The following is a 14,660-nucleotide window of genomic DNA, read 5'->3' as shown; positions in this document are numbered from 1 at the left end:
AAGGATTTAATTCTATCATAAGGGATAGGAGAAAACTGGGAGATAGTTGTTAGTATCAATATAGCTCTTTCCTGAGTCTGTGACAGTTTAAAAAAAAAATTCTTCGATAAGGTAATTTAGAACCGAAGTATGTCAGAGACTATGGCCCATGTTACCCACCAGTATGGTTATATATTAGAATATCTTTTTTTTTTTTTTTTTTTTTTTTGAGAGGTGGGTGAGTGCAGAGGAAGAGGGAGAGGAAAAATCTTAAGCAGACCCCACAACCAGCATGGAGCCCGATGCAGGCCTGGATCTTACAACCCTGAGATCATGACCTGAGCTGAAATCGAGAGTCAGACACTTAACTGACTGAGCCATCCATGCACCCCTATATTAGAAAATCTTGAACTGATTTGCAGACTCCTTACTCTTTATGAATTTAGTGAGTCTGAAGATGACGTTGGTCTGTGTATCTTCCTGAGAGACATCTTTATTCAAAAGGGAGAAAAGGAGAAAGAAAAGCAAACTGAACTGCTTCACCTTACTTTCGGAGAGCTTCCTTGACATATAAGACGTGGTGGATATTACAAAAATGAGTGTGTTCTTACCCCTTTACATCACTTATCTCGTATTTACTGAGCATATACTCTCTGCTCGGCAACCAGGTCTTGTCAGATTGCACGTTAAGTCCAAATAATTTGAACCTACTAGAAGGGTCACTTTCTGAAGTAGTTTTATTTGCTGTACTATGTATCAAGTGGCCAAACAAAATACTAAATAATAAGATCCTTAAGATTAATAAACTCACCATTGTTAAAACTGGTCACTGAGAAATAGCTCCTCTGTGTTGGATTAAAAAAATACAAAGATGAGGATACAGATGCATAAGGAAAGCTGGAGCAAGAGCTCGTAAACAGGAAGAATTATCTTAAAGAAATAACCTAACTTGGTTCAAAGAAACAAAGTTAGAAATAGCATCTGCTTTAAAAAAAAAAAAAAAAAAAAGAGTGATTGTGGTATTTAAAACCAAGCTGACCTCTTCGCTAGTTTGAAATTTTTGCAGAACAAAATAGTTTTTCATATGCTGTTGCATGTAGAAGAACTTCTTTTGTCTCCAAAGTGAGTCATGCAGGAAGCAGATGGGGAGAAGAGAGCGCTGTTGATGTAGAGAACAGAAAGAAGCATGTGAGCTTTCTTGGAGTCTAGGGACTTTAGGAAAAAAAACTTTGGTGGAGAAAAAAGCATTGGGACCCAGGAGACTTGCAAAGCCGTGGCACTAAAATGTTGACCTAATAACCCCAGGAAGAAATGAAATGGCGTGGCATGTTTACGGGGTCTGCCGCATTCTAGAGGGCCCACGCCATGCGTCTGTCTGAAGCAGGGTCCGTGATTTTCTTGTGTCTCTGCCTTTGTGCCCTCTACCTTTACGTATGGTGGATGCTGAGTGAGCATTCATGAGGTGTGGGAAAATGGATATCTAGAGAGAGGTTTTGGTTTTATTTATTTATTTTTAAACATTTTATTTATTTGAGAGAGATAGAGGGAGCATGTGCACGATCAGGGCAGAGAGGGGAGGGAGAGGGCGAGGATCTCAAGCAGAGTCCTCTCTAAGCATGGAGCTTGTCCGGGGCCCGAACCCACGTTCCCGAGATCACGACCCAAGCCGAAATCAGCAGTTGGGCACTTGACCGACTGAGCGTCCCAGGCGACCCAGGAGAGAGGCTTTCATTTTAGGAAACTTTCTGTACGACTTGCTGAGTTGCCTTCCTCGCGCACCTGCAGGAACACAAAGTGCTGCTGACGGGGACGCCGCTCCAGAACACTGTGGAAGAGCTCTTCAGCTTGCTGCATTTCTTGGAACCGAGTCGCTTCCCTTCAGAAACCACCTTTATGCAAGAATTTGGTGATCTGAAAACAGAAGAACAGGTACTCATCACGTCTACTTTGTACTTTAGTCATGTAACTGAAGATTAACCCATGAAATGGCAAAGCATTGCTGTTTAGCTTCTTAGAAAAAGTCAAGTCAAGCGAGCTCTGTATCTCCTTTCCTTGAACATTCCAAGTCTTCATTATGGAGGTTTTCTTGTTTGTTTGTCTCTTTGCCCTCAGGAAGGGCAGTTGGAATTTGTTGGGAGAGATTACTTACCTGTTCATGTTCAATTTTCAGAGACTGCCGTGCTATTCAGGTTAATGATTTTGCTTTGTGTACTTTTTTTTTTTCTTTAAGATTTTAGTTATTTGGGGAGAAGCAGGCTCACTGCTAAGCAGGGAGGTCTGACGTGGGGCTCGATCCCAGGACCCTGAGATCATGACCTGAGCTGAAGGCAGAGGCTTAACTGACTGAGCCACCCAGGCGCCCCTGCTGCGTATACTTCTGAGCGCAGTGTCAGAAGGCATGGGAACTTGTAGTTATCTGCCTCCTAGAGTTTGGGATTCTAACTTTATTTTTTAGCTGTGTATGCTTGGCCACATTGCTTACTTTTGTTGTCTACATACTTTCATTTAAACTACTTGAAAAGATTTCTGTGAGAAATAAATGAAGTTTGTGTATGAAAAGTAGGCAGTTGTTTTATACATCCTAAGAGTTATGGGAATATTTATTATTATACTGGTTTTGAAACAGATATGCTTGCAGTATGCTTGTGGTCTTGGTCTTTATGTCCACCCCTCCACAACTGACTGTCTGAAGCCTCCTAGTTTAGTTCAGAGTGAAGTCTGTTTTGTTTTGGTTTTTGCTTTCTTAAGACAAAAATGATCTTATCTGCTGTATATCCTATTGCCAGTCAATAGAAACGAGAATCAGAGAGCGACATCTCTGCTTGCTTATTGACACAGGGAGTAGGGAACTCCTGGCCTGCTCATTCTGTTAGCTCTTTCCAGAGTGGGAGGAACCTGAAGCCTAGCACTCCCATGTCCCATGAGGTCACCTCTTCCTCCTTCCTCATCATCCCTGTGGCTTAAGACAAACAGAAGGGAAGCCTCGGTGAATCAGTTGGGCTCTTTTCTACTGTGTGCTTGTCAGGCCTTCTGGCTGTTCAGGCCCCTGGGCAGCTGAAACAGGCCACCTAACGTGGCCACTTTCAACCTTCATGCGCTTCTGTCGTGAAAGCTGGGAGATTAGTGCCTTCGTGCCCTTACTGGGCTTTGACAAATAAAAACTGATGCTAAGTGAATAAGATAATCCTGATTTTTCATGTTAGAATATGCAAGCGAATCACAAAACCAGCATTGACCTAAGGTGCTTTTTTAGGTGCAAAAACTCCAGGCTATTCTAAAGCCAATGATGTTGCGACGTCTCAAGGAGGATGTGGAAAAGAACTTGGCCCCCAAAGAAGAAACTATTATTGAAGTTGAGCTAACAAACATTCAGAAGAAATATTACCGAGCCATCCTTGAGAAGAATTTCACATTTCTCTCCAAAGGTGGTGGTCAAGCTAACGTCCCTAACCTTTTAAACACTATGATGGAGCTACGGAAGTGCTGCAATCATCCGTACCTTATTAACGGTAAGCCTCGGCACCGGTAGACGCATTTGGGTGACTCCACAAATCCTCTTCTCCCTCCCGACGGAGGATTTGATGCGTTGTGGTCATTACTGGATCCTGTCGCCTCAGCACGGGTTTCACCAACTTCCTGTTCTTCCTGACGCCTCCTTCTGTGGTGGCTGCAAGTGAGGGATCATTGCCCCTGCTGAGCTCTGCCATGGGGCCTCAGCACACTGTTCTCCAACTTCTCTGCCTCCGTGTCTCGCCCCTCAGAAGGAGGTGTTGGTACTAATGCCTAAAAATCATCAGAAGTGCTAACAGAGATTGGCCTCAGCTGAGACTTTCTTGCTGTGTGTGTGTGTGTGTGTGTGTGTGTGTGTGTGTGTGTGTGTAAATCAGAGAAGTTGAAGAGGAACTGGTGTGAGAAGGCATCTGTCAGCTGTCTGGAGGCTTTGGCAGGAGGGAATTTCGGTCTAGAGACCTCTAGGACCTATTCCCTAGGAAGGAGAGATCATTTTAAAACTTTGATAACAGTTTGTTTCTGTTACTGATGGATACGTTATGGTCCTCCTGTTTTCTTAACTGAATTGACAGTGTCACGTAACTGATTTGGGTAAAAACCTATATTGTATACTTCCCAAAATCATTAAAGGGGTAAACATTGCATGCCTGGGATGTGTGGGACACTCTGGAGGATACAGGAGGCTTCAGGCTTGTCAGGGATGGAGATGAGAGAAGCCACAGGGAAAGCAGTGGCACTGAGACGGTCCTCTGGGGGTGGGAGGGAGTTTGCCAGTCAGGGTCAGAAAAAGGAAGGGCATTGAGGCTGATGTAATAGCATGAGCAAAGACAAAGAGACAGGAGAACAAAGGGGAACTTGCCCAAAGTGTAAAGTCCGTGTCAGACGCAGTGGGGCAGTGAATCTCAGGCACATACTGAGACCCTGCTGTGGAAAGCCGCAGAGGCCGGGCCGTGGGATTTTGGCTTTCGTTTGCAGGCAGTGGAGAACCGTGGCTAGTGTTTGAGCTGAGAAATGATTCAGGATGCTTGATCTGGCAGCATCATATAAAACAGATGGGAGGGAGTAGGGAAAGACATATAAGCAGAAAGACCTGCTCGGAGGCTCTTGCTGCCTGCTGTTGTGGCCGGAGCTCATATGAGTTAAAGAAGGGGGACAGCTCACCACGTTGCTGGGTTTGTGTGCAGTTAGGTTCCTTTGCAGGGGAGTAGGAACAAAGATCGGTTCACAATCCATGAAGTTCAAGGGCAGCTAATTTAAAGAGTTCCTGATCTTTGACCCCCTGTTCCTGAGGGACACACCTGTCAGCCACCTCAGCCCCACAAGTTCCTATTATGAGATGACGGAGTGGTCCACCCCTGCAAGACCACCTCAGCGCTGCCTCTGTGGTCACTGCCGTGGTGTGACATCGATGAATTCCCTGCTACGACATTGTGCTTTTAGCTCTGTCTTCCAAAGAGAGTGCTGTGCGTGATGATTCCGTGCTTGCTGCTGCCAGCAGTGATCCTGCCAAGCACCACGTGTTTAGGAGCCCGTGAGGCCATTACAGTGAGCGTCAACCAGTCTGTCCCTGAGCTCGGGAGCTGGGGTTGGCGCCTAGGGTGACTGGTGGTGTGAGTACAACGCCTGTGCTTATGTGACACACGCACACGCTTGCATTTAATATTTGCTAAAAAGAAAATGAGGAAGAGTAGCCTCCAAGGGGGAAGCGAGAGCTGTCGCAGAAGAGCTGAAATGCCACTGCAGGATGCGTGTGAGATTGACCTCGGTTGGCCGTCAGTTCCGTCACGTCTGCCTTGTCTGCTTACATGCTAATCACCCGCATCGAAGGAGGAGTCGTGCGTCCTGTCCCCCTCGCCCCGCCCCCTCCCCAGCACAGCTGGTGGGTCTCTTCCTTGGTTGATTGCTCTGCAGGGTCATCTGCTATACTTCTTGGTTTACCTGGAGTCTTTTAGGACTTGTGAGATTTGGGTCTGTGGCCCTTGTCCTAATTGATCATACCTTGGGGTCAGCGTTTCTGCCCCTCTAGGTGATGAAGTGTCTATAAAGCCCAAAATGTGCCCTTACTTGAGAAGTTGTAATTTAAAAATATATGTGCACCCTGCCCCCCACATTAGGCATTACAACTGCCCAGATAACTTAACCTGGATGTTGGGGTTCACCAAGGTTGCTCCATGGCCCTATCGCCCATTTTCATGCACAGTCTGGAGTAGAACGTATACCAATGTGCTGCTGGCCCTCCACACATGTATCAAGCCAGTTCAAGGGCGTTTTCAGTGTGGGAGTTTATGTTGAAATTTGTACGGGTGGGGGCAGAGTCAGGCGGCCCCAGTCAAGCTCAGGTTCATTTCAGGAAAGCACAACACGCTTCTGTAACTATGGAAAGTGGAAGCAACTGTATGTGCAAGTTCGTAACCTGTGGTAATGTAAGCAAAGCAGAAGGAAGAAAATTAGAAATGACAGTAGAACACAAACCGAGTAATATTTTAAATGTGGGTTAATGTCTTAAGTGCTTAGCACAGTGTTTGGGGTGCTCTGTGAGCACTTGTAAGTGCCTGTAGCTGCTGCTTTACTTCAGCAGAATGGAACATCCAGTTTTAAGTTCCCCATGTGAGAGTGCAAGTGATGTTGGAAACTTGGTCAAGGTCTCCTAAGGGTCATTTGTTGTCATTGTCGGGGGCCGGAGGAGTTACAGAGAAGAGCAGACAGAAAGAAAACCAGCCAAAGCTTGCATGATGGAATGAATTTCAGATAGAAAACTGTAACTCTTTTCCTGGTAATCTCCAAAAGACAATAATACCTTGTTTGTGGCTGGATGACATTGGCTAGATAATAACTTCCCGTGAAAGCTAGCAAACATTGCAGTTCCTGTCCTCACCATGACCATCTGTTTAGTGAGAAGACTTCCACACTGGTTTCAAGTTGTCTTTGATATCCCCCCCCCACACACACACATTTTGAAATATAGCATGAACAATAATTTAGGACAGTGTGAACAAAGTATTTTGGCTTGTCATAACCTATTTCCAGTTAATTTTCAGACTGATATTTATAAATCTAACATCAAGGTAAATAATTGGTAAACTTGGGCACTTTGGCTATGACATTGAAAGGTAAAAATTGCTTTCCTTCAGTACCTTCCCCGACCTTCTTTCCTTTCATTTGTCTACAATAAGTATAGTGCTAGAAGAATCCTATAGGAAATCTGTTTGCTGTTATCTTTAAACCTGGCTGCTGCTTTAAGAACCTCGAATTCATAGCAAAGAGCTGGATTGAGTAATTCAGCAGTAGCTTTTGTCAGGTAAGAACAAATGTATTTTAATTTTGACTGTTCTTTATAAGATGAGAAATTATTAGTAGCAGTCAAAAAGCAAGGAAGTTATTTTTCTTATCTCTGAATAAATTTAAAATGAAAAATACTGCTCTGCTAATTTGAGAAATTATTTGTATTTTCAGTTTTTTACTCAAATATTCTAATGTCTGATATTTATCTTGTCAGAATGATTATTTCATTTTTGAAGACTTCATTGACCCTTAGCTTGTTTTAAACTAATATACTGATTCTGAGTTAGAATTTTCATATAGACAAAAAAATAACTGCCCAAATACCAGGAGTAAAATCTATTTCTGAGTTGTAAAGCACTTACACTGTATTGCACATGAACAAACTTTTTAAAAAGACCTAACGTAATACATAGACTTAAACCTATTTCCCTGTCTCCTGAGGGCCGCCTTGTCCTGAATCCAGAACCTAGATTTCTGCATTTCACGTTTTGAAAAATATGATTCAGCTTTATTCAAGAATATTCTTTATTCAAGAACTTTCCTGTTAATGCTCTTCCACAGCGTTTTGTTTTTACCTTTTCCTCATTAAAACCTTTCCCCTTTTCTCCCCACTTGGAGAAGGGTCTTGAGCGTTAGCCTCTTACTCCTGCGGAAGAGGGAGTGAGGTACTAAGCGATGTCTACCCAGCTGGCCTTTTCGGCCGCGCCGCCTTCCTCCCAAGGAACAGTGTGCTTTGCAGAGGCCTTAGTGCCTGGGTAAGGGCATTAAGTGACTTAATCTGTTCTCAGTGAGAGTCTTTGTTGATTAATAATTAACAAGCTGTATTTCCGCGTATGGCGGTGCTGTAACTGAATTTGCACAGGTGCCCTTTGAGTGGAAATAGGATGGTGCCTTTCTTCCTTCCACTGCTGCTGGTGGCAGTTCCGTCCTACAGGCTGTGTGGTCTCACTCACCTGGCCTATAAGCCCCGTCCGAAACTTCTGCGTACTCCTCTCATGTGTTGTTAGTTCACACACTTTTCAGACTGGTGGTAAGAAGAGGAATTTACACTCTGGCACAGTTGAAGGCTGGGAACCAGTCGCATTAGGTGGATTTGTTTGTTTTCCTAAAGAATAGGTGACACCCACCCCCCCCACCCCCTTTTCTGGAGAGGCGCTGAGCACAGCAGCCCTGGCCTGATTAACTCTCCAGACGGGAGGCGGCCAGACTCAGCAGCTAAGCAGTTGAAGGGAGCTTAGCCTGGGTGTGTTTGGGGGATGGGGGCAGGGGGGTGGGCATAAGCGCTTCTTCCCTGGCAATGTCATTCTTTTGAGGCGTCTCTGCCTCAAGCAGAGTTCTGCAGGAGGCTAGGAGAAAGGGCTAAGCATAGAAGCCTTATGTGAGACAAGGTCATTTCCTGCTCTTGTTTTTGAAACGCTTGAAAAGCTCCGGCTACTTCAAGATAGAGTTTTTGTACCTCATGAAACTGCCAGATGAGAATGAATGTGGAGGGGTGGTTTAGAGATTGCAACACAAGACGTTTGTTCAGAACACCCACCCACCCCCCCAAATCCCTAAGAATTATCCTGAGAAAGGAATTTCCTTTTGTTGCCCTCCTTTGGGCTGTATTTACATGCGATTATATACAAAAACTACTGACACCGTCATTATTAGAACCCGATACCCTTGTTTCTTAGCTTCAGAACAGATTTTGTTGTTTGTGTTTATATTCAGCTAGTAAACAGTTCTTCATTTCTTTAGCGATTTAGGTTCCAAATTTTCTGTAGGTATCTGGCCCTTGGCTTGTTTCTGCCACTTCTGGCTTGACAGTCTGTTGTTGAAATTCAGTTTCTACAGACAGCAAACATTTGTTTGTTGGAAAATGTGGGTCCCCCCCCCCAAATGTTTAAATGTGTTGTGCTTAAAACTTTGATCCCTTTTATACTTCTGTGGTTTTGTGTTAGACCTGACTTTTAGTAAGTGGCCGGATTCATGTTCATAAGCATGAGCGTGGCATTCTGGTTCCTGTAGTTAGCAGTGGGTTTTGAAAGCAAGTTCATTGTTTTTAGTAATAAAAACCTTTTACAGTATTCACGTTATGCTGTCCAATCTCTGCAGGTGCTGAAGAGAAAATTTTGGAAGAGTTTAAAGAAACACACAATGCCGACTCTCCAGATTTTCAGCTCCAGGCGATGATCCAGGCTGCTGGCAAGCTAGTGCTGATTGACAAGCTGCTGCCAAAACTGAAGGCTGGTGGCCACAGGGTGCTTATCTTTTCCCAGATGGTGCGCTGCTTGGACATACTGGAGGACTACCTCATTCAGAGACGGTGAGGCCACTGCGCCATAAGAATAAAAAGGAAATAAAAAATGACCTTTCATGGGGCTCCAGGTGGCTCACCTCAAAGTGACATTCATAACAGAGGGGAAGGAGTGGGGGAGATGTGTCATACCCCTCTCTAAAGACCATCGATGTACACGGCCCGGTCACTGCATTCGGTGACTACAGTAGGACTCCGCATACTTTGGACGGCCATTTCGGTTCCCACTTCTTTCTTTTGGCTAGGGGAGAATGGGTCTCACCGAAAAGCAGAATTGTTTGTTATTTGACTGCTAGAGGTGTCAGCTGTTTTTAGACTTGTTATTTTACTAGTGAGGAAGGTAAAATAGAATTTAATTTTTGAGCATTCCACCAATTATATGCCAAACTACAGTAAAACCTGTCTGCTCTGAGATGATTTCTTGGTAATGTATATCCTATGTTGTAATACTTCATGAAAAGAAACAAGCGTGCCCTAGTCATGTGCCTGGCCTCCTTGTTAATCCTGACGTTTTCTAGGTACCCGTATGAGAGGATCGACGGCAGAGTGAGAGGAAATCTCCGCCAGGCAGCTATCGACCGATTCTCCAAACCTGATTCTGATCGGTTTGTTTTCCTCCTGTGTACAAGGGCGGGAGGTTTAGGCATTAATCTTACTGCTGCTGATACCTGCATCATCTTCGATTCCGACTGGAATCCCCAGAATGATCTCCAGGTAAAGACACAACAGAATCATCCCTGGATGCCTTTTTTTTTTTTTTTTAAGTCATTCCACTATGATGAAAACTCCCTAGTCAAACCAATAAAGTTGGATGGTCACCACTCAGGTGATGTCCCACAATTGGGCAAATGAACCAACTGGCAGTCACTGCATTGATAATGCCTGAGTGATTTCTTAGTGTGTGAGCCTTCTGGACCGTGCCTCTGCGTGTGGGAATGGGGACCCTGGGAACGGGCATGTGAATCTTTTCTTTCTTCGGTAGCCATTTGTTTTCTTTTTCTTCCAGGCTCAGGCTAGATGTCATAGGATAGGACAGAGCAAATCTGTGAAAATCTACAGGCTGATTACAAGGAATTCTTACGAGAGGGAAATGTTTGACAAGGCGAGTCTGAAGCTCGGCCTGGATAAAGCTGTGCTGCAGTCCATGAGTGGGAGAGAGAGCGCCGCCAACGGGGTAATGCGCTGGCCTGGGCCCTGCCGCTCTTCAGACTCTCCTTAGCCTGGCTTAGCTAATAGGAAGAAGTGATCCGGCAGTCAGTCACTTTCCAGGCTCACTTTTTTCAGCCTGTTTTGTCACACTGTCTTTTTTTTTTTTTTTTTAAGATTTTATTTCTTTATTGGACAGAGAGAGACAGAGCGAGAGCAGGAACACAAGCAGGGGGTGTGGTAGAGGGAGAAGCAGGCTCCCCACTGAGCAAGGAGCCAGATGTGGAGCTCGATCCCAGGACCCTGGGATCATGACCTGAGCGGAAGGCAGATGCTTAACCGACTGAGTCACCCAGGTGTCCCTGCCACATTGTCCTTTTTATGAGTCCAGTTTATCCTCCTTGAGGGGTGCCGCAGTGGCTCTGCCTGTGGCTCCAGTCATGATCTCAGGGTCTCAGGATCCAGCCCCACATCAGGCCTCAGTCTGCGTCCTCCCTCTCCCTCCTCACTTGTGGTGCGCGCTCTCTCTCTCTCTCAAAGAAATAAGTCTTCCAAAAAAAAAATTCCTCCTTGAGTACAATGAGGCATTTGTTTTGTCTACAAACATTTCTCCATTCTAAATGCCTTTAAATATCTCACTAAAACAGGTACAGCAACTTTCCAAGAAAGAAATAGAGGATCTGCTCCGAAAAGGGGCTTATGGTGCCCTCATGGATGAGGAGGATGAAGGGTCTAAGTTCTGCGAAGAAGATATTGATCAGATTCTCCTGCGCCGCACCCACACTATCACCATTGAGTCTGAAGGGAAAGGTTCCACATTTGCTAAGGTGTGAATTGACCTGAAGAGGCAGGTTTTCTGTAGAAGTGTACTAGAGTTCACTTAAAGCAGGACCTTATAAAGTGCCCGCAAGGTGCATACATAACATTGGCTTTGTAACTGAGAATTAGGAAAGGACTTACGACCGCCCCTGTGGAGCCCTAATGCATAGAAGATGCTCTGTGTGCTTTTGGGTTCCCTTCTCTGTGTTTGGCCTTGGTAGTCCCCTCACCTCGGCCTCATATCTGCTTCCTGTGTCCTTGGCCCCACCCTCTCCACTCTGGAGCTCCTGCTCTGACATCATCTTGCTTCCTGAGATCCTGATTCCTGACGGAGCCTGTAAGAACAGTTGAGTCATTCCTATCTTCTTAAAAAAAGCCTGTCATCTGTTTTGCCCTCCAGCTTCAACTCCATAACCCTTCTTTTGTAGCTAAAATCCACACAGTGTTGTTTGTACCAGCTGTCCCCACCGCCTCGCTTTCTGCTTGTTTTTTTGGCTTCCAGCTTGCCCCCTTCCCCGACCCCTCTGTCAGACCAGCCCTGGTGAAGGTCACCACCCAGCCTCTCTTCCCACCGCTTGACCGAGAGGGCCTTTCTGAGGCTTTCCCTGCACATGGTTCCACCCATCCACACCCAGGCCCTCTTTATATCTTGATTTTTAACAGCTTTATTGAAATGTTATTTACTTGCCATACAATTCACCAGTTTTAAGTGTACAGTTCAGTGCCTTCACCATATTTGCAGACTTGTGCCCCCATCACCACATCTAAGTTCAGAGCATTTCCATCACCCCAAAACCTCTTGCCCATTAACAGTCAGCCTCTCCGTCTTCCCCTCCTGCACTGCTCCTCCCCCCAAGTCCTTGGCAGCCACTAATCTACTTTCCGTCTCTATAGATTTGCCTACTCCGGACATTTCATAAAATGGAATCCCACAACATGTAGTCTATTGTTTCCAGCTCCCTTCACTTTAGTATAGTGGCTTTGAGACTCACCCCTGCCCCAGCATGTGTCAATAATTCCTTCCCCTTTTTCACTGAACATCATTCCTATTGCATAGGGTACCTCTTCTAGCGGTTGGGAGTGGGCATTGGGGTTGTGTATCCATTCACTAGTTGATAATGAAATTTGGGCTGCCACTTTGGGGTTATTATGACTGTTACAGACATTTAGGGACAGGTTTTTATGTGGACATATGTTTTCATTTCTCTTACATATAGACCACAAATAGAAATGCTGGGTCATATATTCGCTCCATGTTTAACCCTTCGAGGAACTGACAGACTGTGTTCTAGTGACTGTACCGTTTTCTCTTTACACCAGCAGTGATTTTTAAAGCTCTGGTTTCTCCATATTCCCACCAATACTTCTTATTTTCTTGTTGATTGACTTTTGATTGACTTTTTGATTGTAGCCGTATTTGGGAATGTGAAGAAGTGTCCCACTCTGGTTTGATCTACATTTTCGGATGCTGTTGAGCATGTTTTCATGTGCTTGTTGGCCAATAAGTATATCATTTTGGGGAAAATGTCTGTTCACATCTTTTGTTCATCTTTTGAGTTTCTTGGCTTTTATTATTGAATATTAAGAATTCTTTATATATTCTGGATAAAAGTTTCTCCTTAGATAAAATAATTTGCAGGTATTTTCTCCTAGTCTTTTCTTAATGGTGTTTAATTTCAGTGAAGCCCTGGGTGCCTGGGTGGCTCAGTCAGTTAAGCGTCTCCCTTTGGCTTGGGTCACCATCTCAGGGTCCTGAGATTGAGTCCTGCATGGGGCTTCTTCTCAGCGGGGTGTCTGCTTCTCCCTCTGCCTCTGCCTGCTGCGCTCCGTGCTTGTTTGCGTGTGCTCTCTGTCTCTCTCAAATAAATCAAATCTTTAAAAAAATTTCAGTGAAGTCCAGTTTACCCATTTTTTTTCCTTTTATTGTTCATGCTTTTGATTTGTTGTCCAACATTGTCATCTAACCTAAAGTCATACAGATTTTCTCATGTTATCTTCTATGGGCTTTATAGTTTTCACTCTTACATTTAGGTCTGTGATCGTTTTGAATGAATTTCTGTATGTGCTGTGAGATGGGGTCCGTCTCCTTCCCTTTGCTTGTGGACATCTGGTTGTCCCCCACTCCTCAGTCTCCGGAGGCTCCCTCCTCTGGGCTCTGTGCCCCAGCACCTTCTCTCTCACGTCTTTCAGCCTCTTTCCAGGTTCTGTTCTCTGTCCTTAGAGGCACTTCACATTCAGTGTGTGCACAGCCACATTCGTCATCCCTGTCCCTGTGCCCTCTATGTGCGTGCACACACTCAGGCCCCAGTGTTGACTACTGCCATTCAGATGCCCAGCTTGGCTGCTGAGGCTTTTCTTGGCTTCCTCCTCCTCCTCCTCCGTGCTTCACATCCACCTTGATTCTAACTCCTTCCGCTTTACTTTTTAAAGAATATATTTCTAGACTGTCTGCTTTTCTCCACTTCTGCTGGAGCCATTTTTCAGTCTTCGCTGCTTCCTCTCTAAACACTGCAGTGTCCTGTTCTACCCTCCTGTGTCCCGGGCCACCAGTATGATTTCTCTAACAGGTGGCTTTGGATGTGTCCATCCTGAGATTATTTCTATTTTGAAAGAGTTCGTGGTACCTCAGGATAGAGTTCCGACCCCATTAACAGGACGTACAGGGCCCTGCGTGACCTGGTTTCTGTGCCTCGCCAGCCTGACCTTTAGCTGCTCTCCCCTGACCACGCTTATCGCCAGTCACATGGCACAGTTGCCTCTCTTCTCTTCCGAGCCTTTGCACATGCTCTGTTGTGAGCGTGTCCACATACTTTCCTGTTCTCGGAGTTTTTAACAGTCAGGGCTGGACATTATATTCTGGGGAGCCTCTTCCCAGCAATGCCCTTCCTGCAACCCCTCGTGAACCTGGCTAGATCCCTCCTCTGTAGATCAGCTGTACCTGTATGTACCATTGTCACCATTATTGATTACACCGCACTGTCATCTTTTGCTTCCTGATGTGTTTAAACCCCTGGACAGAGAGCTGCCTGGGGGACGGTCTTTCATCCCAGCCCACCGACTGCAGCATCTGGCACACAGTGCAGGAATGCATACGTGCTTGGCTGAATGAGCAAATGAAAGCTGCTTTGCATTTTGCCTCTGAGAAGAGCATCTCAAAGTAATGCATATTTTTTCCCCTTTAGGCCAGTTTTGTTGCATCTGGAAATAGGACAGATATTTCCTTGGATGATCCAAATTTCTGGCAAAAGTGGGCTAAGAAGGCTGAATTGGATATTGATGCCTTAAATGGGAGGGTGAGTGAGAGGTCCCGTTCAAACTCTACCTAATGTAACCCAAGGGATGCTTTTTTTTTTAAGAAGTTTCAAATGTATCTGCTGTCTGTTCTAGAACAACCTGGTTATTGACACTCCGAGAGTGAGGAAGCAAACCAGGCTGTACAGTGCAGTGAAAGAAGACGAGCTGATGGAATTTTCAGACTTGGAAAGTGATTCCGAAGAGAAGCCTTGCACAAAGCCGCGGCGGCCTCAGGACAGGTCGCAGGGCTACGCACGGAGCGAGTGCTTCAGAGTTGAGAAGAATCTGCTCGTCTACGGGTAAGTCAGGCTTGCGTAAAAAACGGAATTTT

General features: G+C 45.2%; 1 protein-coding gene across 1 annotated transcript in view; it reads left to right on the top strand.

The window, feature by feature from the left end:
* CHD7 (chromodomain helicase DNA binding protein 7) overlaps window positions 1-14,660 on the top strand; it is a 187,232-nt gene that overhangs the window by 147,562 nt on the left and 25,010 nt on the right. Inside the window, exons 14-21 of the mRNA XM_080802955.1 lie at window positions 1,765-1,908; window positions 3,233-3,488; window positions 8,869-9,079; window positions 9,589-9,784; window positions 10,077-10,244; window positions 10,864-11,043; window positions 14,218-14,328; window positions 14,423-14,628. Coding sequence (XP_080659081.1) covers window positions 1,765-1,908; window positions 3,233-3,488; window positions 8,869-9,079; window positions 9,589-9,784; window positions 10,077-10,244; window positions 10,864-11,043; window positions 14,218-14,328; window positions 14,423-14,628 — 1,472 coding nt within the window. The remainder of the gene's footprint in view (window positions 1-1,764; window positions 1,909-3,232; window positions 3,489-8,868; window positions 9,080-9,588; window positions 9,785-10,076; window positions 10,245-10,863; window positions 11,044-14,217; window positions 14,329-14,422; window positions 14,629-14,660) is intronic.

The sequence above is a fragment of the Martes martes genome (genome assembly GCF_963455335.1).
Source record: "Martes martes genome assembly, chromosome: 4".
NCBI lineage: Eukaryota > Metazoa > Chordata > Mammalia > Carnivora > Mustelidae > Martes > Martes martes.
The sequence above is the reverse complement of the archived record's forward strand: the minus strand, read 5'-3'. Positions and strand labels throughout refer to the sequence as shown.